Genomic DNA, 26625 nt, shown 5'->3' with positions numbered 1-26625 from the left:
CAGGAAATAAGGGGGTGGGGAGCTTTAAGGGGTTAGGGTTGCAGGGCTGCACGCGGCGACCATAGAGCTCAGGGGCTGGAGAGAGCATTTCTCAACCCCTCAGCTGATGGTCACCGTGGCAGACCCCGCTATTTCGATGTTGCGGGACGCGGATCGTCTACACGTGCCCTACTTTGACGTTCAATGTTGAAGTAGGGCGCTATTCCCATCTCCTCATGAGGATAGCGACTTCGACGTCTTGCCGCCTTACGTTGATTTCAACTTCGAAATAGTGCTTGGCACGTGTAGACGCGGCGGGCACTATTTCGAAGTTGGCATGGCTACTTCAAAATAGCCGGCTAGTGTAGACGCGGCTAAAGAGTAGTTACTGGTAAAGGTTGAACCTCTCTTATTTGACACCCTCAGGATCTGACCAGTGCTGAATTTGCCGGACCATGGGAGGTCAGTATTGTCTTCCACCATTACCAGCATTTCCACTGCTTACTGGACTCTTAGAAGACATTTTGGGGTAAATCACAGCTAAATTATAGCACAGAATGCAGAGAGCCAGGACTGGTGGCTGGAAACAAACTTTATGGGACCATGGGAAACTTGGCCACACCCATAACAACTAACTAACGTCATGCCAGATTACGGATGCTGCCTGACAAGAATTCTGGATTAGAGAGGCTCAATCTGTATGATGTGTGAATTCCTTGGGGAGGGACTGTGCTGTAGCTAGCCAAAGGGGATTCCAGTCATGACTGAAACGCCTGGGCCCCAGTCTAATATAAATACTAAGGGCTAAATTGCTCCATGAATGAACTTGCATTGCCTCTGCAGGGGCATTTTTGGCACACTGGCCTGTGGGCATATAATCTGTGGCATCTTTTTAAACTATAGCTCCACTTCTTTCCCAGTCCTTTCTGCTTTGCCTTCTCTTGAGCAACTTGCTCCTCAGTGGGAAAAACTTGGTAGCTGCCTCTGCACATCCCTGAGCACCAGGACTGAAATTCTGTCTGGCCTTTACACAGGCCCCATAAGCTAAGGAACAGCTTTTTCACTCCCTCCCCTTCCAAATGCACAGCCACATAAAGGCCATGTGCAGTCTTGCCCTTTGTTATATTACGGACAAAAACAGCTCAGACAATGGGGCCAAACGCCACCTTGGGCCCCAGGGCAAGGTGGGAGAGGGCCTGGCTCCAAGCCCCAAAAGAGCCAAAGGTGGAATGGGTGGGGTCAATGGCAGTCAGCTCTCGAGACTACAGCACTGTCCCTCCCTCCCTCCACCACACAGTGGCAGGGCATCACTACCAAGGCACTTCCAAGGGGCCTGGAGGTTCACCCACAGCTTCTGCTGAAGTAGCAGCAACTGCAGCCAGACCTCCGGGCCTCTTTGAAATGCTGGGCCCTGAGGCATCTGCCCTTTTACCCACCCCACCACCCCAGTGTCAGCAGGCCTGAGCTCAGGATGTTGCAAAACTCTGATGTGTTTGCCTCTGCCAGTATAGCACTCTGTGTAGAGGGCATCTCAAGTGTGGCAGAGCTAAGTTCAGGGAGATCCATGGGAAGCTCAGCATCAACTGTCATTGCTGAAACCAGAGTGTTGGGATTCCATTTCATTTTTATATCATGACCTGTTGATTGTGTGTGTGATTCGTCTGTGGATGGTAACGTTTTTTCTTTGGCTTTAGACGGAAGAAGTCTTTTGCTAGCTTCAAAATCTTGCTCTCCTGGCTCTTCAACTGCATGATGAAATAGGGGAGTGGAACAACTGACTAAACCAGTCAGTGAATTTTGGGTTAGGAAAGTGGTTTGGTACAAAATACTGTTGCTGCTTTGTGTACTGAGGTGTTTAAAAAAATGATATAACTCTAGAAAGTTGAAATGGGTCAGTCATTCACGGGCACTGGAATGCTCTATGACATTCTCAATGCTTTGAATCTTTGATTCCCTCACCCAATACATCACAGTAAAAACTTTTGTTTTATTGGGTATACCTCTCTGTTGATTTATTCAGAAAAAATCTTTGCTCCACTCTAAAGGGTAATGTCTTCACCAAGCTTATGAAGATCTTTGTTGCTTCCCCTAAGACCAAAGCAAATCATGTTTCAATGGATCTCATTCATAAGAAAATTGCCATTCATTCTCATCAACAGTCTGTATTTTTACATCTCATATGCACGAAGTGTTATGGATGGGTCCCACATTGACATAGGCCTGGTTTATGAGAATACAACAGTATCTGACTAACAGTTCACTTTGTGGTTTAAAGCCTCAATCTAGATGAAAGGCAGAAACATATTCTTTTTTTTTTTCCTTAAAAAAGAAGGAAACAGGAATAATCTGAACTTTCTGTATTAGTATTTCTAGCTTGTGTTTTACATTTAAATTTAATTTCAGTACATCTCATTTAGTTCATGTCTCAGAAACTTGACCTGTTTGCCTCATTTCAGATACGCAAATTGTACATTTGGTTGCATTTCATACTTCTCAATACATTTCTTTAAGGAACTGTACTTAGTCTATGATTCCTGTCTTTCTTGTTTGACTTCCTATTAGGTAATATTTTGCTTATAAAATCATTGAATCACTGTGGGTTCTCTTGGAAAAGAATGATGGGCCCCAAAGCAGAGCATACCCAAATCTCAAAACACTCATACTTTGGCAAATCCAAATCCAAATTTGAATCTGGATTTCAAGTGCAGTATTAATTTATTTGTATTGAAGTAGAGTGTAGGATCCATAAGCCATTGACTAAAACTCCCTTATGTTAGGTGCCATGCCAGCGAAGAACAAAAAAAGATGGTTCCAGTCTCCAAAAAGCTGATAAGTATACTTAAAACAAGAAGCAAGTAGATACAGATAGGCAAGGGGAACATAAAATCATGATGAGGCACTGAGAGTCAGCACATAGGCAGTAGTGACAGCATACCAAGGGTGCATCTACACTCCAAACTAACTTCGAAGTTAACTTCGAAGTTAGGCACTACATTGAAGTAGCCAGTGGAGAGTCTACACACATTTTTTTCCCTTACTTCAAAGTTAACTTTGAAGTAGGGAGCCCAACTTCGAAGTCCTTTACTCCATTTCCTGGAATTCAGTAGTGCCCTACTTCAAAGTTTAACTCTGAAGTAGGGTGTGTATAGATGCTTTACTTCGAAGCTGCTTACATTGAAGTTGTAATTCGAAGTAAGCAGCCCAATTGCCTACCCATTGTAGTTGTTCCCACTGTCTGCCAGCAGAACCAATTCGAATCCCAAAGCTTAGTCCTGCGGGAATTCTGCAATTTTACTATGGGTCCAAATGCAGCAATTGCAGATTTGCCTTGGGACTAAAAAATAAATATGAAAATTTCAGGTCAGGCCTATATGTATGTCTAAAAATACCAGTAGTGACACATCCATGACACCTGCCAGTTTTTATATCTAAGTTCTCTGAAATGGTCACAGCCCATATCCAGTCTTTTGCACCTAATAATGTATGAGATGGAAAATATCATCTACGATATCAACCCCAGTGAAGGCCAGGTCAGTGATCGCCAGTTTGAACTGAAGACATCTGCTGCTGTTTTCCTATCTTAGCCTCCCTGCAGCACTGAAGTTTTGCTGCTTTCTGACTTGATTTTTATCTGTACAGGTTGAACCTCTCGAGGCTGGCACACTCTGGTGCAGCAATGTCCATGGTGCAGCATGATTTTAGTGAGCCGAATGTCCACTTGGTTGTGGCCAAATTTCCTGAAGTCCCATAAAGTTTGTTTCCAACCATCAGTCCTGGCTCTGTGTTCTGTCCTCTTATTTATCTCTAACTGACCCCTAGTTATCTTCTAAGATCCCAATAAATGGTGGAAGAGTTGATAATGCTGCTAGACAATATTTACCTCCCCCATGGTTCAGCACCAGTTAGGTCCCAAAGGTGCCAGATTAGAGAGGTTCAATATGTATAACCAGATGAGTCAAAACATGAAAAAGTAACATTTTATTCAGCACTGAGCTTTATTTTTATCTCACATATATGGCTATAAAAGCTATTGACTTCAACAGACCTATCCCAGTTTGCACCAGTAGAGAATCTGACTCCAGAAATTTGTTTAAAAAAAAAGCTAAACAGACGGTCATACAAAAACTTCTCTTGTTCTCTCTTTCACTCTGAAATCTCCCCCTAGTTAACCGCAGTGAATAGTTTTGCAAGGCATTAGAGTGTGTGTGGGTGTGTTTTGGATAGAACCCACATTTAGCCTTCAGGCATGTATGAGACAATCATTTGAGTTGTAGAAATATTCTCTGGTTGCTAGGTGTGGTTGCCCAACGGCTTTATAAAAATCACAAGCCTTAGGTTCTCCTCTTCCAGGCTGCAGCTTCCAGAGAAGTAACACTTTCTGAGCTGTGGGAAGCAAAAGGTATGCATTTTAGCTCCTTGTGGGTCTCTGTGGGTTTAGCAAACTTTAATAAATATTTTCTACATGTACCAAGTAATTTTGTGCAGCTTCTTGCTGATTTTGTCGGTTGGCACAGGCAGAGCGGGTGGGGTCATTCTTTAGTTTTAAAGTATTGCATTTACATTCTGAGGTTTGAACTGTTGCTATTTTTCTTTACTTGAGCTGCACAAGAAATCTTGAATAAATATTAAGAATTGGACAGTAAATTGTCTGGGAACCAACTGGGTTTTGTTTTTTAATGGGTTACCATGGAAAGATATTTTTACAGCAAAACTATGAGTAACAGGAAACTCAAAACTTATATGGAAGTGATTTTAACACAGCTTTTACTTTAACAATAGTATCTTAAGAACGGCATTCATTGCTTCACAAACTTCAACTGTAAGTGAAAAAAGAAACCTTAACTATATTTTTAATGAAGTAGCTGAAAAGAATCTGTTTTTATAATTAAACACAGATGTAAGACCAACTCAGTATGAGTAAGGGCTACGGAATTGGGTTCTAAGTCTTCTCAGACTTTCCATTGCTCCAAGGGTGAGGCTGTTTCTCTGTTTCTCTCAGCACTGCCGTTCTTTTGTGTCCCAAGGACAGGTCTATATCACAGTGAAGCACTATTTCCTGGGTGTTGGCAAGAATGGACAGGAGCCATTTTGCAGTAGGTACACCTAAATGCTGAGGGTAGCTACACTATCAAAGCATTTTGCTAATGAGGTTAACAATATTAACAGACTCTCCTTCAAGACCAACTCAGTGGCTCTACACCACCCCTCATAATAGTCTGTCTGATCCAATTCCTGGCGTGGCAACACTCCAGGAAACTGGTATACAAAGGTTTGGCTTGATTCCAATCTCACAATGATTCACATCATGATTAACCCCACTGAAGGCAATGGAGGGTTTTTTTTTGGTCGATTTTTTTGTTTTGTTTTTTAAGTAAGGTAGAGTTCAATCTCTATTTTCATCCCAAAGACAAAAATTTAAAAAAAATAGTATTTAGCTACTGATTAATATTACCACAGAGATTCAGCTTTTGTATAGTGGGACAAATTCTGAACAGACTTCTGATATTCAGCCAAATTACTTTTTAAGTACTTATTAGAAACAGGAAGACATTTCTGTCTCCCCCATGATACCTGCCATGGTCACTTTTTCTCCCCTTCTATCTCTGTCATTTTAGTTGGTGCCCCAGCCTGAGCTTGGGAAAGGAGACAAGTTTAGGTGCCTGACAAAAGCCCAGCCAACTTCCACATTTTTTTTTCCGCAAATTCAAATCCTCTTGCTCTTCATCTCTTACCCCGTCTCTGAAAAACTTTACCCTCTCACTCAGAGACGGGGAGGTACCTTATTGCAATCTTTTATTATCTATTGTAGTAAACTATCAAGCTGCTACAGTCAACATACTTTGTTTACAGTGGGCCGATACGGAATTTAATCGCATAAACTCACCTACTTCTTAACCCTACAAATCAATAGAACAAACTGAAGAGGCAACCAGAGTAAGGTATTTAACCCTGCCAAGTGCTATTAACCCCCACAAACAGTTCACTAGTAAAAATGGATGGATGTATTTGGCAAAAAGTCTGTGTGGTAAAGGAAAATGAGGGACTGCACTTCCCACATGCCAGGATCTGCTTGGCAAAGGAGGTGGGGACCATAGAGGGCATCAGTCATGGCAAAGTGACAGTCATGACATATTACATTGGCCTTGTAAACCAGCGTTGTGAGTTCAATCCTTTCAAGGGTCTGGGACAAGTTAAAAACAATCTGTCAGGAGTGGTGATAGGCTCTGCTGTGAGGGCAGGGGATGGGGCTCGATCACCTTTCAAAGTCCCTTCCAGTTCTATAATATGATGATGCTTCTTTTTTGAACTAAGCCTTGGTGTCAATTAAAGCACACTAAGGGTTTGCAGCAACTGCCTATGGTACTCAAAAGTTGCAGGGAACATCTCTGCTCCCCTTGGTCCCTCCTCACCTACTTCACAGCCTTGAGACCTGTGCATCTGTGTGTATGCTTGCAGTGTGTGGGTGAGAGGGAAGCAGGGGGAAGGAGTTGTTTGCATTAGGGCCATCACCACCAACTTTATGATGACTAGGAGTTCTCTTGCATGCTGAGATTTCTCAGTTGGACAGCGGTGGCCAGATTCTCATCCCTCTGTGCCTCTCAGGAAACAGTGTGGCAGGAACTGGGAGGGAAAATCCAGCCCAAGAATTGCTAACTGTAGATAAATGCTTGATACATCTTCATTTCATGTAGAGATTATAGCTCATGCAGGTGCACAGAGTGCAACTCGAGTCTGGTATTGAAAACGTGAGTTTAAGCTACCTTTATGATTTCTTGATCACGGGCTTGCAATGCACAGGGCAGTCATCCGAGGGACTGAGACAGCATCTGGGAGTATGCCATTAATGGTACTGGTCCTTAAAATCCTCAGCTAGGATGAGGATTGCATAAATGTGAAAGGCCTTCAGGTTTAAATGAGCCCTGGGACCATTGTCTTTTTCAACCACACAAGACCTTTATGGTTGAAAATTAAATTTCATTTTAGAGTATTTATCCAGCCATTCAGGGATTGAAATGAGTCCATGTTTTTTTATTTGATTTCAACATCTGCAGGGTGGCCTGGTGCTTGCTCTGTAGCCCAAGATTCTTACTGGAATAAAATTACTCATGTAGGCATCCGTAGCGAGAATGTGGTCCAATGTTTGATGTTGCTAACTCTCAGATACAGTCAAAAGAGAAGATATTCCAAATGCAAAGCTAATACATGCTACTTAAACTGCTAGATACTGCAAATGCTTAAAATGAGCTGTGTTCAGAATATGGGATTTCATGAGGCTGAAAGTGCTGAAAACCAAATTCCATTTTCTAGTGTTTCATTGTCTCTCTCCAGAAATTTGGCTCAACATGTCACTTGTGCAATCATTTCTGAAGCAGGCCTGGTTTATGGACAATGAGGAGCAGGACTGCATTGTAAGTACTGCAAAAATATTGGAGTCAGTATTTATTTTATTTTGTTAAATACATAAGGGATGTAAAGGATGCTTTATTTAAGAGAATGGTCAATTCTAATTAACTTTTATGGGTCCAGGATTTTACACTAGGTACTAATGACATAAGTCTATGACAGAATGTCCAACATCAGAGAACTGATATTATTCTTATTTATGCACAGTAATATCTAGTCACCAGCCAACACCCATTTGGGACAACCATTTCAGTTCCTGCAGGTCAGCTGACAAGGGTGGGCAAAAGGGGCCACCTGAAAATCCAAGCTCCTTTGAAACGCCAATGGTACTGCTGCACCACGCCACATGGCTGTGTGGGACCTAGCGCTGCAGTCCTGGTGGTGCTAAGAATGACTGTCCTTGGCCCCACCCCTTTGTCCCAGGGCCAACAGTGGCTGTCAGCCCTGCTGAGTTACTATAGTATGAATGTCATGAATGAAATGTCATTCTCTTTAGACAGCCCTAATAATAGTCTAAGAAGGTTAAAGGCTAAAATGAATCCATCTGCCACACAAAGGAATGTAGACATCTAAGACCATGTGGATGAAATAACATTTAAAGAGGACACAAGGATTCTAGGGTGGCAGAAAAATGAAACCAACCAAACATGGGAAGGCAAGTCCAAAACTAGTAACGTGAAGCCGAAACTAATTCAATCAAAATAAGTTCTTTGTTCTCATGCACCTATGGTATTATCCGGATCAAAAATTATTACGATGGGAAGGGCCACTAAATATTATAACAAAGGGGAAATCCAAAAATGAGTACTGGCACCTAGTCTCAATGATACCAAAAGGAGTTTCAAATGGGAAACATGCTGCATCATTTAAAAATTTGGAGTATACGGAGATAGGAAACATTCTTAATAGACCAAGGAAGATGTGGCAAACTTGCAAGGTGACCAAGCTGATTAGGGCAACAGGCAAATGGATCTGTGTGTCAGTAAAATAAATAAATAAATAAAATAAAGTGAGCACAGTATGCAATAGGAGAGGAAAGGAACCTCAGAAAGATTGTCATGGCATGAAGCTGGGAGTTCTGGCGTGGCTCCTCTGTACTGGGTGAATTGTGCCTGTGTTTGGCTGAGGTGGCTTTAAATTTCTGTCCTTCAGCCTTTTTCCTCTGGCTGCCTGAGCACAGCAGCCTTTTGGCCAGAATCCCCTTTTACCAGCATGTCAGCCCCAGATGCCCTGTTAGAGCCCAAAATTCTTTTTATGAGCAGTTCTTTGTCTCAGAAGATTCACTGTGGCAACCCAAGTAACAATCAAACCATTGGAGATATCTGAGATCCTAGTTCACTGAAGCAGGCAGTGCCTCTTCTTAATGTGCCATTTCTACCAACAATGATTCTATGCCACATTTTTAGTATTAAATACATGTAACTCTTCCTAGTTTAGCTTTGACAAAATATGTGTGTTACTAAAGAGTGATATGATTGTGGAACTAGGCCATCCACACAGTTGCTCAGTGATATAGCTCTATAGATATATTAAGTAGTTCATTTTGTTCTATGTATCACAGTGCATCTGATTCATATATACCTTGCTTGTATCTTTTTCCTTAATCATTCATTTCCAAAGCTCATTAAAGCGTACCCAGTAAAGAGGGAAAAGGCAAGAGATAAGACTGAAGATACAGAGAATTTTTATGAAAGTTCAGGTGTTAGCACATTGTACTGCCAGATCTGTTGGGTCAAATGCTACCAATGCTATCCAAACAGGTTTTAATGCCAATAGTTTGCACTTGTGTATTTTATTTGATTAATTAATTAAGCTTCATAACACTATGGCTGGGTCTACACTTGCCCCCGACCTGGAAAGGCACATGGTAATCAGGGTGACGGGAGATTACTAATGAAGTGCTATGGTGAATATGCAGCACTTCATTAGGCTAATTCTCCCTCATGGCAATTTCAAAGTGTCAAACTTCGAAGTGCCGGCAAGTGTGTAGCCGTGGACACTTTGAAGTGCCTTTACTCCTCAAAAATTTGGGAAGTAAAGGCACTTCGAAGTAGCGTGGGCACTTCAAAGTGCCTATAGCTACATGCGTGCCAGCACTTCCACGTCTGACACTTTGAAGTTGCCGCTGAGGAGAATTAGCCTGAGGAAGTGCTGTGTATTCACTGCAGCGCTTCATTAGTAATCTCCCATCACCCTGATTAACATGCCCCTTTTGAAGTTGGGGGCAAGTGTAGAAAAGCCCTATGAGTTACGTAACTATTAATCTCATTTCATCGGGGATAGACTCAAGCATAGAATCATTAGGTGCTCTTTTTATCTCTTTTACACTGGTGGTAACACACTCACTTCAGTGGAGTTGCTCCTAGTGCACTGGTGTTATTACACAGTAAACAGGTCCTTATGTGACTTTCCCAAGGTCACACAACAAGTGAGTGGTAGGGCTGGTAATTTATAAAACTCGGGGGTGGCCAGTCTGCGGCCCTCAGGCTGCATGTGGCTCTTTGTTCAATGAAATGTGGCTCCCTCTGAGAGTCGCGTGCCCAGACTGCTCGTCACCACTCTGCACATGTGCCCCAGTGCTTGGCGGAAGAAGCACATGGCTGAGGTGATGGTGGCTCTAGCAAGTTACAAGCATTGGGCTAGAGCAGGGTGTCGGGGCTGGGAGGGGCCTGGCTGTAGGGGCGGGATGCGTGCTTTGGGATAGAACAGGAGGTTGGGGGTGCCTGGCTGTAGGGGAGTAGAGGGGGAACTGGGTGATAGCAAGAGAGATGGGAGTGCCTGGCTCAGGGGCAGGGGGAAGGACATTGTGCCATATATTATATACTTATTTTTTTCTATTTATCTATATATATAGATTGATAAAATAAATATATAATACATGGCTCTTTGCACTCTATCCACAGCTATTTTGGCTCTTCCTTGCTAACTGGTTGGCCACCTCAACGTAATTAAATAACCTTGTGCTGTACTCTCTTTCTTCTTTAAAAAGGGGCTCACAATAACATTCCCTCCCGATTGGGAAATTCACACAACCTGATTCTTGACATAAAAGGTGTGTCTGAGAAATGACCAAATTCTGTTTCTTTTAGAAAAATTCAAAAGGTGGCTCTGCTGTCTCCACCTATCCTAGCTTCAATCCATCATCTGATGCTGCCGCGTTGGACAAAGCTATAACTGCTAAGGGTAAGAAGAATACAAAGATATGATTTTTTCCTCAGGGAAGTTGAGAATGAACAATCTTGAATAAAATGGTCGAACTAGAAGTAACAGCGTTCAGCAAAGGAAACTCATATGTATCTAAAAGATTAGCAAGTTACCAAAACTGCTTCCCTCCTGAATATGTCATATGGGAAAAACCTGAACATTTTGACTTCCTAACTTTGTGGTTCAGTTTCAGACTGTAACATTGCTGTAACTGTTCATGCATGTATTGCAAAAAGGGTAAGAACATTATAAATGTTATCTTTGGAGAACTGAAGAAAAGTATTACTGTCTGCAAAGTTAAGGATTTTGATTTGATTCCCATAAAATTTCCCCAAAATTAAGACAATGTGAATTTGCTGATACTATGCCACATGCTGTTTCAGTTATTTTTGGGCTTTAACGAATTTCACACTGGGTACTTTGCGTGGAATATGCCACCTTTCCAATTAGACTTACTGAAGTTAAACATGAATGTAGGAGCTAATAGCATTTATTTTGTTTAGCTATGGCCTAATGTAAGAGCTTCTCTCAGAACATTTCAGTGCCTTTATATGACATCATAGGAAACATAGATTTCAACAACATTTAAAGCAGGGGTGTGTGAAGTGAGGAACGGGCCCCCTCAAGGGGGCATGACATTTCCTAAGAAGGTTACAGCACAAGCAGCTGCTGGGTCTCAGGCTCACACATTTCATTACAGATGTTGAAATATGTTACTGTTTTTAATGTATGTGCATTAACATTTATGTACTGATTAATAAAGGTTTTACATTCTACAGACTTATTTTCTTATACTTGGCAAAAGGGAGGTTTTCATATGAAAAGCACCCCTGAAATTTCTGTCAGTTTGGATTACGTTAGACAGCTGGGGGAGGGGGCGCTGCTAATTCCAGGGAAGAAAAGTTGGGCTGACGTAAAAAGTTCAGTCACCCCTGCTTCGAAGAACCTACTTACCTGTTTTCTTGGTTATAATCACAATTTACTAAATTAAATTGCTAATTTTTGTCCTTGGATCAATGTAGATGTGCCTGGCAGTGTAAACAAAACAAACTTGAGAACATAGTGTACAAATCATGATTTGACTGCATAATTTAGGGATACTGGCAACAGAATGGAAGGATTATGCAACTAATTTGCAAAGGTTTGTTTTCTGTCACTTTCAGGTGTGGATGAAGCGACCATTATGGATATCTTGACTAAAAGAACCAATGCACAACGGCAGCAGATCAAAGCTGCATACCAGCAGTCTAAAGGAAAGGTAATAAGAAGGCTGCCTTTAATAAGTGGATTTCGCTTTTCAGCTCCTGGTGGGGTCGTGCTAAATCGAACTCACAGGGCACCCCTGTCAGCACTGGTACTCCTGCCCTCTGTGAGGAGTAAGCAAAGTCAATGGGAACGCTTATTCCCATTGACCTCCTGCAGTGGAGACAGTGCAGAAGCTCAGATTAAAGTATATCTCAAATTAAAGTATACTCCAGCTACATAATTAACATAGTTGAATGTGCGTAGTGTAGACCTGGCCTCTCACTTCCCAGTACTAAAGTGTCAGGAAATCTCCATTGTAGTTCTTTTCCCAATTTCTTTATCCTTAAACAGGCAAACACAAAAGCCCATCCCGCTCTCCACCCTGCCAACCAGATGCACTTGTAAGCAAATCATGATCATAGTACCAACTTTAGCTTCTTGTAAGAACTGGAGAGTCTGCTTTGGTTTTGTCTTCGATGCATTATTCAGGAGAAAGAGCACTTCGGAACACTTTGCTTTTTATTCATGCTGATGATTCTTTAACTAGCTGCTACAAAGTACTCAATGCTTAAAACATGATTTTCTGTAATAGGTGATTTTTTTCTAAGGGACTTATGAGAGATGGAATAGTATTGCTTATTCATATTTTGCGTGCTTGTGAACTGTGAGACTTTAAAACTAGCCAGCTTACAATTGTATATTGTTCCATGTAGCCTCTGGAAGAAGCTTTGAAAAAAGCCCTTAAAAGTCAGCTTGAAGATGTTGTCCTGGCTCTATTGAAAACCCCAGCCCAGTTGGATGCTCAGGAGCTCAGAGGTGCTATGAAGGTATGGCAATAAAATCGCAGGACAACTCCAAACTTAAAAAAACCTCAAAAACCAAAAGAACACTTTACTGCTACCTTGGCTTATATTCTGCAATTATATTCAGATTCTAATATTGTTTGCTGTGCCACATCTGAACACGAATAAATCCGACATATCAGACAAGATTTCTGTCTCTATTATTTATTGCAAAGCTTGTGAAGATGCATTGATAGCTTGCCAGTGCCAATCAGTTAAAATTATGAGCTTGAATAATTCCAATTCAACTCTCCAAAAAATGGATTATTTAATACCTTGGTGCTAAAGAGCCAAGATATCAAGTTACACCTGCTAAATAACACCCTGTAGTTCCTTTTCATGCTTATAATTTTTTCATCCAGCTTGTTATGATCTGATTTTACTTGTATCTGTTTCATGTGCACTGTTATTTTGTTCTCTAACAGGTTATTCTGTAGACTGCATAAGAAAAAATTCCATGTAGTAAAAAAAGCTGTTTGAATTGCCCCAGGTGAATCAGAAGGAGCACAAATGTTCACCTCTTTTAAAAAAAAAAAACAAAAAACACCAGCACAAAAAGCAGAATCAGCTAATTTTTCAAAGCTGTAGTCAGGCCAAGTAACAACTCTGAGGGGAAAAAAAACTTATTTAACATGAGACATAATATAATCTATAAGCAAACGTTCAGTTGGCAGCTGCAGCCCTTGACAGTTAAATTACTATTTAAAAAATGTGTTTCCTTCTAGCCAGTTTCCTCTGAGCAAGGTATACCTATAAGCTGTTCAGTCTTTGTTAGACTTGTCTCAGGCATTAGCAAGTCTGACAAGGAAGAAGTATAGTAAAGATAATTAGGTTGGTGTAAAATGTTTGTTTTTTTATTTACTGGAAGGCTTACCTTACTGCACCCAGCCTTCCCAGCTGCAATAATCTTTCAAAAACCTATGTATGCTTCTGTAATCAAGGATATTCATTTTATAGTTATTACACAGGTTCTCTTAGGGTTACAATATTTGAACTTTCCAAAAAAGAGGACACCCCTGAGAGGGAGTGTGTGAGTATTAGTATCTATTGACTCAAGTTGTATTAATGTACTATATATAGTTTTGTGCCTCTAGATATTGTGTTTCCATAGTTAAATAATTTGCTCAACTATTTTCCAACAGGGACTTGGAACTGATGAAGATACCTTAATTGAGATTCTGGCTTCAAGGAGCAACAGGGAAATCCGAGAAATCAATAGAGTCTACAGGGAAGGTGATTCATAGGTTGTAAAACTGCATGATTAGGACATGTCCTTGGAGAAGGAATAAAGGCACATTCAGTCAAGCTGTTTCTCTCCTTCGTATTGGTGATCTTGAAGCACCCATGTCCAAAGAATATGACAAATCAATTCCTGTCATTAAAAGCTTCACTTCAAAATGGCAGGAGAGATCTTACTGTCCCCTGCTTCTTTCCCTAGAGACACCAGACTCCTCCTGGACAATGTCACACAAGGAATATATAAAAAAAGAGATCGGCCTAAGCCAGTGGTGGACAATCTGTGGCCCATGGGGGTTCTACATGTGGCCCATTCACACCCCCTGCCTTTGCCCCAGTACCATTCACACACTCAGGGCCCTGCACTTATTTATTCCTCTCCCTCCCTCTCAACACTTCCGGAGTGCTGTAAATCAGCTGATTCACGCCTCATCCCTGCTCCTCCTCCTTCCTCCCGGAGCTTGAACAGCAGAAATCATCTGATTCATGCTGCTTTAGAAATGCTGGTGGGGGAAGAAGGGACAGAGAGCACTTAGGGGAGGAGGCAGGGAAGAGGCCCCATATGGGGATTTGAGGGAAGGGGAGAGAGGAAAGACATTTTAAAAATGTCAATATTGTGCTCTTGTTTTGTTGGTTTATTGTAGAGCTGAAGAGAGATCTTGCAAAAGACATTGCCTCAGATACATCTGGAGACTTCCAAAAAGCTTTGCTTGCTCTAGCTAAGGTATGCTTATGTTCAGCTTATTAGTCTATATTAAAAATAACTCCCCAAAGTAATCTATGTGAAACAAAATTTCTCCTTAAACAAATTAAGATATTTTGAATAATGTTTTCATGCTACTAAAGAAAAACCTTTAATTTTTTTAATGGGCATCTATTTGCTTTGAACTTTTTCACATGATCAGCATTTACAAGTATTTTGAAAGGAATATAGGAAAGCTGGGAGGGGTTGCAACTGCTTTGGAGGATAGGGTCATAATTCAAAATGATCTGGATAAATTGGAGAAATGGTCTGAGGTAAACAGGATGAAGTTTAATAAGGACAAATGCAAAGTGCTTCATTTGGGAAGGAACAATCAGTGTCACACATACAGAATGGGAAGAGACTGTCTAGAAATGACTACAGCAGAAAGGGATCTAGGGATTGTAGTAGACCACAAGCTAAATATAAGTCAACAGTGTGATGCTGTTGCAAAAAAAAAGCAAACATGATTCTGGGATGCGTTAACAGGTGTGTTGTGAACAAGACACGAGAAGTCATTCTTCCGCTCTACTCTGTGCAGGTTAGGCCTTAGCTGGAGTACTGAGTCCAGTTCCGGGCACCGCAGTTCAAAAAAGATGTGGAGAAATTAGAGAAGGTCCAGAAAAGAGTGACAAGAATGATTAAAGGTCTAGAGAATGTGACCTATGAAGAAAGGCTGAAAGAATTGGGCTTGTTTAGTTTGGAAAAGAGAAGATCGAGGGGAGACATGATAGCGGTTTTCAGGTATCTAAAAGGGTGTCATAAGAAGGAGGCAGAAAACTTGTTCTTTTTGGCCTCTGAGGATAGAACAAGGGGCAATGGACTTAAACTGCAGCAAGGGAGGTTTAGGTTGGACATTAGGAAAAAGTTCCTAACTGTCAGGGTGGTCAAACAGTGAAATAAATTGCCAAGGGAGGTTGTGGAATCTCCATCACTGGAGATATTTAAAAACAGGTTAGATAGATGTCTACTAGGGATGGTTTAGACAGTATTTGGTCCTGCCATTGGGGCAGGGGGCTGGACTTGATCGGCTCTCAAGGTCCCTTCCAGTCCTAGTATTCTATGATTCTATGAAGAGAAAGAATATTCAGTCTCACGAGATGGAAAGTTAAAAATAAAAATCCAAGAAACATGGAAGTAAAACTTTCAGCTAGAATCTAGGCAATATTTTAATAGTAATGTAGCTGGATAAAAAGCAGAGTGTGGGGGAGGTGGACAAATTGTCCTCTAGGCAGATTATGCCCAAGTAGATTAGAGCAAATGTTAATGGGCACGATAAATAAAACAGTTCTGTAAACTCTGCAGGTATTTGACTCCATGATTCAGGGATTTCAAGCTGTCACAATCAGAAATTTCCCTCCAAAATGAGGGTGACCACATTGCCCTATGGCAATGGCAAATGCGGGACATGGGCCTCCGGGGACGGGGACAGGTCTGCTGTCCCATGTTTGGGCTCCTTGGCAATGGGGGCTGCTGCTCCAGAATGAGGTACCAGGGATGGAGGCTCTGCAGCCTCCAATGGGGAGGCACCAGAGATGAAAGGGAGTAGAGGATGAGGGCTCCAGAACCCCTGGTTGGAAAGTTGTTCCAAAGGCTCCCAGCAGGGAGGGCTGGGGAATGAAGCAGGAGCTGCTTCCTTGAGATGTGGGATGCCAGGGAACGAGGCAGCAGACCGTGGGGAGTCTCCCTGACAGTGTGAGCTGCCTCCCCTAAGTATAGGGCAGCAGGAAATGAGGCAGCCGCTCTGTTGTACAGTTTGCCGGCAGCTGGGGCTGCCACCATGGAGTGCTAGGGAATGGGGCAGCTGCCCACCTACAAGCTCCACAGCAGCAGGAGCTGCAGCCACAAGGTGCAGAGCTCTGGGGAACAGAGCAACCACTCAGTGGAGGAAATCCCTGGCAGAAGAGGCTGCCACCTCAAGGTACAGGGTGCCAGGGAACAAGAACCCTGCAAAATACAGGACAGTTTGCCTGTTTTCTTAAAGAAAGTTGGGATGCCTGTGAGACAGCTTAAATAAGGGACTGTCCCGGTAAGAAATGGGACAGATGGTCACTTTATCCAGACTGTAGGATTGAGGTTTCAAATGACATCTTCAGATAGAATCCTTTACTAAAATGTATACCAAATTCATAAAATGAAATTAAGTCTAAATTAAGAAGAGATCTATGTGTAGGAATTTCTACCTATTGGGTAGATTATTATCCCTTATTTATGTTGAACAGAAACTTATCTCAAAATAATTTCACTGAAGTTCATATGATTATTCAAAAATAATAATCAAGGCCCTACTTGAATCTGTCCCTAAATAAAGGAAACCTGATTGTTTAGCAAACGCTTTCGTTACATTTGTAGAGTGGTTGACTTACCTATGGGAATTTTGCGTTTGTGCTCTAAAACTTCATGCTAAAATGGCAAATGGCATTCATGTAAACAAAAAAGACAATATGAAAAAAATGAATTTTTTTAGGGTGACCGAAGTGAAGATTGCCGGGTGAATGAAGAGCTTGCTGACAATGATGCAAGGGTAAGAAAATGCTTTGAACTCTGATAAATGTTTTCTCTGGTCTGATTTTATTCAGAGGAGGCTGTCTATATTATTCTGATTGTATCAAGCACAAAATCCCTGGATAAGGACATTACATAATCTACTGGGATCCTGCCACCCAAGATCCTTTATTAGTTTAGAGGTTGACTGAGCCTCCTCTCTTGGAGAATGTTTAGTAGATGAGCAAGTAATGGTCTGTTGTGTGATTGATAAGCTATCCAGGGCCTCTTCCTTTTATTTAGAAAACCCAGTACATCTCTGGGAAAGAAGCCCACATGTTGGGAAGAACCACCTGCACCATCCTAGCCAAATACAAATTTGTAGCACTCCTCTTTTTAAATGTCACTTCAGCTTTGTAATCATAAGCCTTTTAAAATTCCTTGATAGTTATTAGTTCGCTGTTGTTTTAGATTTTAGAATCTTTTAATGAAGGTTGAAACAACACAAAAATGTACCATAGTGTGGCTTCCAGATTAGTGTGATTTACTTTATTATGGCTAAACATCGCAGCCAACAACACTGAAGTAGCATCTTATCCCGAGCCTTTATGCTTGTAGATAAAATCATGTCATCATCACCCCACTTCAGAATTTCAAAAATGAAATAAAGGCAAGTTAGTTGGCTTCATTGTAAAATTCAGTCCTTTAACATCTGCATTCAGTTTCCTAACACATGCCCTTGCTTTTGTGTGCGCATGTGCGTGCACACACTCACACACCTGAAAGGACACAAGATTCATCCCTTAGGATGGGAGAACTAAATTACAGCACTCAATATAATCTGTACAGGTCAACTAAAGTACATCATTCCTTGGATCTGAAGTGGGTACTTTTGTTAGTTCCTTTGCTGTATGGATTTAGCTATAATAAGGGGTACCATCCTACAGGTGATTATTGTGGGTGGAGGATGTCTGGAGATTGGGGGAAAATGAGTTTGGTTCTTCTGGTTTTCCATTAACAGCCCTCATGGAATGAAACGTAAGACCTGGTATGTAGCTTTTCCAGATTATATTTCTGTGCAATTCTTATCTGAGTTCATTTAACTTTTGAGTCCAGCAAGAGACAGAAAGTCAGTCCAGCCCTTTCCACACTGACAGCAGCACACTTCTCTCAAGAAAGATCCTGTAATAAAAGTTTGGACATGCCAATCACATGGTGTCTCATGCTCTGTGGGAGTACTATGACTGTAGTCAAGAATGCAGTAAGAGTGGGAAAAGTTAAGAATCCTCTGAATGAGTTTGTGCGAATGGGAGGCTTTCCATATTATGTATGGCATATCCTTAGTCCTTGATCAAGACAATGGTGCACTGGACTGTTTGTCTGAAGGTGACAACATTAGATGTATAATATTCCATGTTGTCTCATTATAAGGATTTTATAAAACTTCTATGCTTTACAATAGGCCTTATATGAAGCAGGAGAGAAAAGAAAAGGAACAGATGTCGCTGCATTCTTGAACATCCTTACTACGAGAAGCTACCCACATCTTCGACGGGGTAAGTTGAATAAAGAACTCGGCCTTAGGGGAGCTGTATTTTTAAAAGGCACCTTGCCCCTCTCATATATTTGAGTAATAGGTGCCAAAAGTGTTGAAACAACTAAGGATGTGAACCAGTACTCACTGAAATAAGTCTTCCTGTTGACTTTAAAAGACATTGGACTGGGTCCCAATTTCTAAAAGCCAGTGGTATATCAGTGTAAACAGATACTGTATATCCAATGGACAAAAGCACGCATATGAGAAAGTTTGTATGCTCTGGATATTTCAGCAAATGGTTGAAATAAGTCACTCTTGTAAAATATATCCCCAGTACACACTTTTGGATGGTGACATACAATAAGAGGCGCATAAAGTTGACATTTCACACTATGAGTTGAACTGCATCCCATTTTGAAGATCTTCTGGAGTAAATGCAATAAGCATGCATCTGTCTTAACTTGGTTTCTGGAGGATAGTATATGATTTGGGGAACATAGTTACAAAGAATACTAGGACTGGAAGGGACCTCAAGAGGTCATCAAGGCCAGTTCCTTGCCACCTATGTCATCCTTGTTAGATATTTGTCTAATATGTTCTTAAATATCTCCAGTGATGGAGATTCTATAGCCACCCTCGGCAATTTATTCCAGTAATTAACCACCATGATGGGAAATTTTTCCTAATGTCCAATCTAAACCTTCCTTGCTGCAATTTAAACCCATTGCTGCTTGTCCTATTTTCAGAGACTAAGGAGAATAATATTTCTCCCTCCTTGTAACACCATTTAAAGTACCTGAAAACTGATATCATGTCCCCTCTCAGCCTTTTCTTTTCCAAACTAAACAAATCCAGTTGTTTTATTCTCCTCTCATAGGTCATATTTTTTAGGCTTAATCATTTTAGGTGCCTTTCTAGTTTCTCCACCTCTTTACTAAAATGTGGGGCCCAGAACTGGATGCAGTACTCCAGGTGAGGCTTAATCAGTGCAGAGTAGACAGCAGAGTTATCTCTTGTGTCTTGCTCACAACACTCATGTTAATGCATCCCTGAATCATGTTTGTTTTTTGTAACAGCATCACACAGTTGACTCATACTCAACTTGTGGTCCACTGTGACCCCTAGAGCCCTTCCCGCAGTACTGCTTCCTAGGGAATCCCTTCCCATCCAATGCGCTAACTGACTTAAGTACAGAAGCAATTTCCATATGGTCAAGTTATCACATGATTAACTATGTTGGGGTTTCTTGTCACTTCATCTGAAGTATCTGATAGTAACCACTGTCAGACAGGCTATTGGGTTAAATAAGCCAGGTACATAACTATACTTTAGACCATGTAGTCTGATACATCAATTCCCACGTCAGCCATTGGAAACTCAAGCATATCTCTTGCTAATATGAAGACGTCAACATATCCTTAGCTAACCATCTGCTACATGTGGTGGACATCAGAGAACTGTCTTCTAAGATTAACAAAATAAAGTGAGGAAGAACACTGTATTTTCCCAGTTTTCACTAAGCTCCATATCCATATTCAGTCTTTCAGAAATATACCAAATACAGCCAACATGACATGAACAAGGCATTAGACCTGGAACTGAAAGGTGACATTGAGAGCTGCCTGACAGCAATTGGTATGTACTCCTCCTTAACTCCTTGTTTCTAAACTGTTCTTTCCATATTAACTATATGAATGTCAGAAGTAAATTGTCTTTCAGTGCCACAATGGGAAGGATTCCTAATCTCTTCTTATGTTTCATTGAGAGAGAGAATAGGTTCTGTACATGACAGGCTCATGTCTGACACTTTGGGAAGCCTAACTAGAACAAAATGGATTAAACAGGAGTTATTTCAAGTCAATACAAATATAAGTTAATGTGTGAAAATACATATTTCATAAACAAATGTTTTTGTTGAAATCCACCTGTAGACTCTGATTGTTATTTGTACTTTAGTTGCTTTATACTGTTGTGGTTTTGTAAAAGGACCATAAAGTGAGCATGAAAGTCATTTAAACTCACTTTAAGGCTCTTTGCCAGAGTGATACGAAATTCTCCTAGGCCGTGGCTACACTAGCCCCTGCCTTTTGAAAGGGGGATGCTAATAAGCCACTTCAGCAGATGCTAATGAGGTGCTGCATGAATATGCAGTTCCTCATTATCATAATGGCAGCACACGCATTTTGAAAGTGCTGCTTTTGAAACATATGCCACTTGTGTGTAGACAGCGGCCTTTCAAAAGCACCCCCATTTGGTTTTGGGAAGAAGGGGCTTTCAAAACCCAGGGGGTCCTTTCGAAATTCCCCTGGCTACATGAGCAGCATGAGTTTTGAAAGAGGCACTTTCAAAACACGCGTGGCCGTCATTATGCTAACGAGGCACTGCATGTTCATGGCAGCACCTCATTAACATCTGCCAAAGTGGCTCATTAGCATACCCCTTCCAAAAGGTGGAGACTAGTGTAGCCATGACCATAGTGTAAATAAAACTAGGGCTGTGGAGCTTTCATTCTCCACACTGATTTACTTTGTATTTTGATAAAATGTTACAAATTAGCCAGCTAAGACTTTGCTCAGGAGACTATCCTTGTGAAGATTCAAGGCAGATGTTTATTTCCACATCTGTTGTTATGTCCCTTAAACTTGGTATTTCTCATGAACAGTACAAATGATGGGAGACTAATTTAGCAAAAATCATGTGGCTGAACAATTCTCACTTAAAGCACCACACCTCAGTGGAGTGAGTATGGGACCTGGAATCAGGAGACCTGAATTCTATTTCTAAATTTCTCATCGACTCTTCATGTGACTTTGGGCAAATTGCTGAAAGACATGGCTATCTGCCTTCTACCATCTCCTGGGATCACATGCCACTTCAGAGAAGAGAAAGATGAGGCAGCGGCATGTCTCTCCCAATACACCAGCCAGTGGATCTGGCCAGTCATGTGAAGGAACAGCATTCTCCCTTAGGTGCGATGGAATGGGCATGTCATTCATGCACCAGAGAGCTTTAGGAGACTTTGAGACTCATGAATGCAAAGTGCTACATAGGTGTGAACTAAATATATTATTATTGTGCTGCCAGCTCAGCTCTGAGTATTTGGTGTAAACATAACCCACCAATTAACTTTATTAGGAAGGAATTAGCTTTATTAGCTTTATTTCTTTGTTAGTTTCAGTTTGGGCACAGTAATGGAAATATCCTAATGTTAAGTATATGGTTTGCATAATTAATTCCTTCCAGCTTATCAACTGCTGGACAGTGTTCCCTTTTTTTTTTTTCATCCATGGGCAGAATAGATTTTGTTATGTGCACCATGGATGTTCAGATGTGCACTACGAACAGACACGCATCCTGCTGGATGTGGGTGACCCCCTAATCAGATGGGCAGCACCTGAATCTTTCCTAGGCAGCCGTCCAAGCACTCAGCTTACCGGGAACACTGCTTCTGGGGGTTGTGTGATAAGCTTCATTATACAGTGAACAACTTGCTTCGCTTTGTCACCTGAGAACTTCAGCATCATTCTTAACTTCATGTTGGTAAATCCAGCTCAGGACTGTCTACAGGACCCTCCCCTGCCCGCCCACGCGCCCGCCCACTGAGAATCTACATCTGTATGAACATAGTGTGAAAGCAATTTGATAGTTCTATCATGTGTCCTGAAGGGAGATAGAAAAGTAGCAAACAAAGAAATGGTGCTGGTGAGGGATGCACCCTACACATGGGAGGGATTGGATACTCTTGCATTTATAAAGTGTTATCTTTACACGCTTTGTGCATGTGTGTTACTTATGTGTCACATTTAACTGTGTCACAATTATTTCAATGCAGTGAAATGCGCCACAAGCAAACCAGCTTTCTTTGCGGAAAAGCTCTACTTGGCAATGAAGGTAGAGTATACTGAAAAACTTTTGTTGGGAGAGGGAAAACTTTTTAAAATATAGGGTAATGACAAACTGGGCCAGAGCATCCTGCCATGGCTATGTTTACACTATGGGATTTTGTAATGAGACTGACATTTTGTTGAGAAAATCTGCAGAGCATCTACATTCCCAAGATGACGTATTGACAGAACATGGCACTTCTGTCGACAGTGTTCTCCCATTCCCCTGTGAGGCAGGATGCTTCTCTTGACAGATTCTGTCAACAGAAAGACAGTCTGGAAGTTCCAGGGACCTTCTGTTAAAGACAGGGCTTCTGGGTCACTGGATAAACCTGTCTGCTGTGCTTCCAGTTGGCTATTTTGTCCAGAGAGCAGCCGGGCAGTCTGGCCACTCTCTGGCTACAGAACAAATTGCTTTTTCGATCCACTTTGTGGTCTGGCTGCAAGCTGTTGACAGAAGTTTTGTCAGAATATATCTGCTGACAGTATAGGTCACTCTAGTGTAGATGTAACTAAGGGGGAGAGAATTACCGTACACTTTCCTGGTATTCAGTATGATGGACAGTTCGAACAGGTAGGGCAGACCCCAAAGAGAGTGGATAGATGATGTAGTAGATTGGTGCAGAGCTAGTCTACAGAAACTAAGCCACTCTGCACTGGACAGGGAAAGATGGAAGGAAATAGTGAGAGAGGCATCAGACACCAACGGGCGCTGAGCCCACCGTTATTGAGGATGATGATGATGATGATGATGATTCCTGTATGCTATAAGGGGCTCAGGATTTTTTTTTCCTCTAGAGGAACTCACCTGCACCTACCTACATACAATGGACACACATAAAAAAGTTTATTTGGTTCAGTGATATTAAAGCTATATAAAATTTGGAACTCTCCTAGAACTGATAATGTCTTCTGAACTTTAAGATTGTGCCAGTGATATCTGTATCCATGATGCCTGCATCTGACGAAGCAGGTCTCTACCCACAAAAGCTTATGCTCCAAAATATCTGTTAGTGTATAAGGTGCCACAGGACTTGTTGTTTTTGTATCTAGCCAGTAACTTATGTGGACTTGGAGATCACATGAGACCATCAGGGCTACTGTACTAAGGAGGTTTCCCCATGACAGCACTTAGTAGAAAGCAAAGGAAGCCTTAACAGCATGTCTACATTGTCAGGAGTCTGAAAAGGGTGGAGTTGAGGGCATCAGAGGTCATGCAGGGCCTGTGGCCTGAGCCCCATGCTCATTCAGGCGGTGAATGGTCAGATGAATCCACAGCTATTTTTGATTTATGTTGCAACTGTTCGAGTTTTCCCCCCTTGTTTGACATGCAATTCCTTTCGATGTTACCATCATACAGGTTGTCAAAAATAAACAAATTCCACACTGATTTAAGAATGATGCTTTGTATGCCCATGTACTCATGATTTATTTTTAACAGGGCTCTGGGACACGCCACAAAATACTGAACAGAATCATGGTTTCACGTTCTGAGGTTGACATGAATGAGATCAAGGGATATTACAAGAACATGTACGGCAAATCTCTCTGCCAGGCCATCTTGGTATGTTTTTCCTTTCAGTTGAAGCTATATTAACTACTGACCGTAAAATGTTGTTGCAACCAGCTGGTCATGGGCTATCTGGCCATGCTTTAGGTCAGCAACTTTAATTCAGGTAAGGCTGAAAAATAGTTACCAGCTAACGTTTTTTCAGTGACCCACGTGAAAATGGTGGTGAGGATGAGCCCTTTCCTGGTTGAGGACCATATCTCCCGAAAGCCATTTCCAATGGCGATATATGGCACTATTTGGCAGTTTCAGCCTGTTGGCAGAAAGACTGAGTGGACATAGAGACTGACGTGCTTTCTCCTCCTGAGGGATGGTCCTTCATGAGACACAGGGGCTGGACAGAGCAGGAATGCTTGCACTGCTTCTGTTCTTGCTGTCAGGGTAGACAGAAGGTTACAGTCTTCAGGGCTGCCAGTTTGGCACTCCTCTGTGATGCCTTCTACTGCTATATGCCAAGTAATGGTAGCAGTGGTGACCCCAGGGTAGTAGAGAAGCAAGCTGAACAAGGTAACATCATTTATTGGGTCAACTTCTGTTGGCAAGCAAGACAAGCTTTCTGAGTTCCTGTGACTTGAAGAAGGGCTGTCCCTCTTACCAGTAGAAGATGTTACAGTAAGAGATATAGAGATACACATCTCATAGAACTTGAAGGGACCTCAGGAGGTCATTGATATTGCCTCATCCAACTTGCCTCTTTAGTTCATCATCTAAATTAACAAAAATACATCTGTGGGGAAAAAAAGGGTCAAATTAAAAGAAGCTGGATTCCCAGAGCCACAAAGCATTCTCAGCAGAATGCAGAGGATGAGATCCTTAGCTGATGTAAATCACTAAGTATGCTGGCTACATATCTGTCCCTGTGTCTTCAGGCTTACTTTTTTAAAAGGCCAAACTGGAATGAACTATGGAAAGTTTAAACAATCTCATTCTAGTATCACTGAACCTACCACTGCTAAATAACTTTTTGAGAGTTACTGAGTACTTACTGTCACAAACATAGTGATTGTAGAGGAAATATGCGTACATGCACTAAAACATCATAATCTTTACCAGTATCTGCCATCTCACAGACAAAATACTGCAGATGGTATAGCAATTCAATTCATTAGTATTCTTAATGTATAGCTATGGAGAATACTTTGTGTTAGGTAACATAATATGATATTGCTTTGCATTCCATCTTGGGGCAAAATTACCTGACTGCACTAGTAAATTGAATCCGATATGGAATATGCCATCTGAATCGGGCAAAGCAAAATCACACTTGCAGCTTGATAAATTAGATGCTCATGGAAATTGTATTCCAAATTGTTGAATTCTGTGAGCAGTTAAATTTCATTACCTCTAAAATTATTTCAAAAGAGCCCTTTGTTAACACCAGTTAGGACTAACCCAATCTTCTTATGTGTTAATTATAGTTTAAATAAAAATTGATGTTCATGGATAAAGGATGATTTTTCCATTTTACTCCTCCCAAAGGGGTTAAGGCACTTAATCAGGACTCAGGATGTTCTCAGCTCTGCCACAGACTCACTGTATGAACTTAGGCAGATTACTTCATGTCTTCATGCTTCAGTGCTCCATCTGTAAAATGAATCCTTTAGGACTTCACCCTTATCTATTTTTCTGTATATATACTGTGATCCTTATGTCTTTCACATGTGCTTAGTGTCATGCACTGAGTACTCTCATTAGCGTAGTGAAACTAACCATACAGAGTTCACCAAGTTAATCATGTGTGTAAAACCTCTGCAGGATTGTGCCCTTTGTTTGGGACATAAACAGTTTCTCTTATTAGATCTATATCCAGTGTCCAGAAGAATAGGGTCTTGATCTTAGAAGGGGTCTTTAATCAGAAATATAATAATAATTATATCGTTCTTAAATTAACAGGATGAAACTCAAGGAGATTATGAAACTATTCTGGTGGCTTTGTGTGGTGGTGACAACTAAGCTTCGTGTTTTGCTGACACATTCCAGCCTCGTCACGGTGGTGATCATGCCCTGTATCTCAGCTGTTTACAATACATAACATAGGCTTTATAAAGACATGAATCTCTGGTTTGGATGATGGTCCAGACACATATTATCTGAAAAATGTGTATTTTGTAACCTGGAAAATGTATTTTGATATAACTATTCTGTGTGGCATTATTAATCCTTTTTTTTTTATTTATCAAAAGCCAAAGAGTGTACTTAAACATTCTATTTGCATCAAAAAATTAAACATATACAATGTAGCTTTTTCTCTGAGCAAGACAAGTATAACTTTACAAATAAAATTAACCCATGAAGAGGTCTAATATGTCCTTTGTTGTTTCTTCACATTTTTATATCTGCTGTAGTTGCATCTAGCAAGTGAGAATGAATGAGAATTTAAAACAAAGAAGAGAATTTAGCTTCCGGCAAAACAATTAAATCCACAGCCTAAATCAAAACAGAAGTGAATGGGTTTACAGTATATAAATCAGCCTCAGAAGCAGAACACAGGGTTAACC

At 41.2% G+C, this 26625-nt stretch overlaps 1 protein-coding gene across 3 annotated transcripts; it reads left to right on the top strand.

The window, feature by feature from the left end:
* The first annotated feature begins 4266 nt into the window (after positions 1 to 4266).
* ANXA1 (annexin A1) lies at positions 4267 to 26424 on the top strand. 3 transcript variants are annotated; one of them, XM_074994763.1, is made up of 14 exons: positions 4267 to 4378; positions 5789 to 5918; positions 7309 to 7388; positions 10473 to 10566; positions 11751 to 11845; positions 12546 to 12659; positions 13817 to 13907; positions 14555 to 14634; positions 17120 to 17176; positions 18599 to 18692; positions 20213 to 20308; positions 22506 to 22564; positions 23999 to 24121; positions 26021 to 26424. In XM_074994763.1, exons 3-14 carry the CDS (start codon positions 7323 to 7325, stop codon positions 26078 to 26080), a joined length of 1029 nt encoding a protein of 342 aa, XP_074850864.1. In that variant the 5' UTR covers positions 4267 to 4378; positions 5789 to 5918; positions 7309 to 7322; the 3' UTR covers positions 26081 to 26424. The 3 variants fall into 3 exon arrangements, with proteins under 3 accessions (XP_074850864.1, XP_074850863.1, XP_074850865.1); XM_074994764.1 differs by having other exon boundaries at positions 4364 to 4378; positions 5830 to 5918; XM_074994762.1 differs by lacking the exon at positions 5789 to 5918 and having other exon boundaries at positions 4278 to 4378.
* Positions 26425 to 26625: the final 201 nt, after the last annotated feature.

This window comes from Carettochelys insculpta, chromosome 5, assembly GCF_033958435.1.
Source record: "Carettochelys insculpta isolate YL-2023 chromosome 5, ASM3395843v1, whole genome shotgun sequence".
In the NCBI taxonomy this organism is placed as follows: domain Eukaryota; kingdom Metazoa; phylum Chordata; order Testudines; family Carettochelyidae; genus Carettochelys; species Carettochelys insculpta.
The sequence above is the reverse complement of the archived record's forward strand: the minus strand, read 5'-3'. Positions and strand labels throughout refer to the sequence as shown.

Bases quoted from the DNA above. Each gene is read 5' to 3' on its own strand.
- ANXA1 (XM_074994763.1), top strand. From the start codon at position 7,323: ATGTCACTTGTGCAATCATTTCTGAAGCAGGCCTGGTTTATGGACAAT. The intron at 14,635-17,119 runs GTATGCTTATGT...GAATTTTTTTAG, and splicing joins CTTTGCTTGCTCTAGCTAAG to GGTGACCGAAGTGAAGATTG. The intron at 24,122-26,020 runs GTATGTTTTTCC...TTAAATTAACAG, and splicing joins CTCTCTGCCAGGCCATCTTG to GATGAAACTCAAGGAGATTA.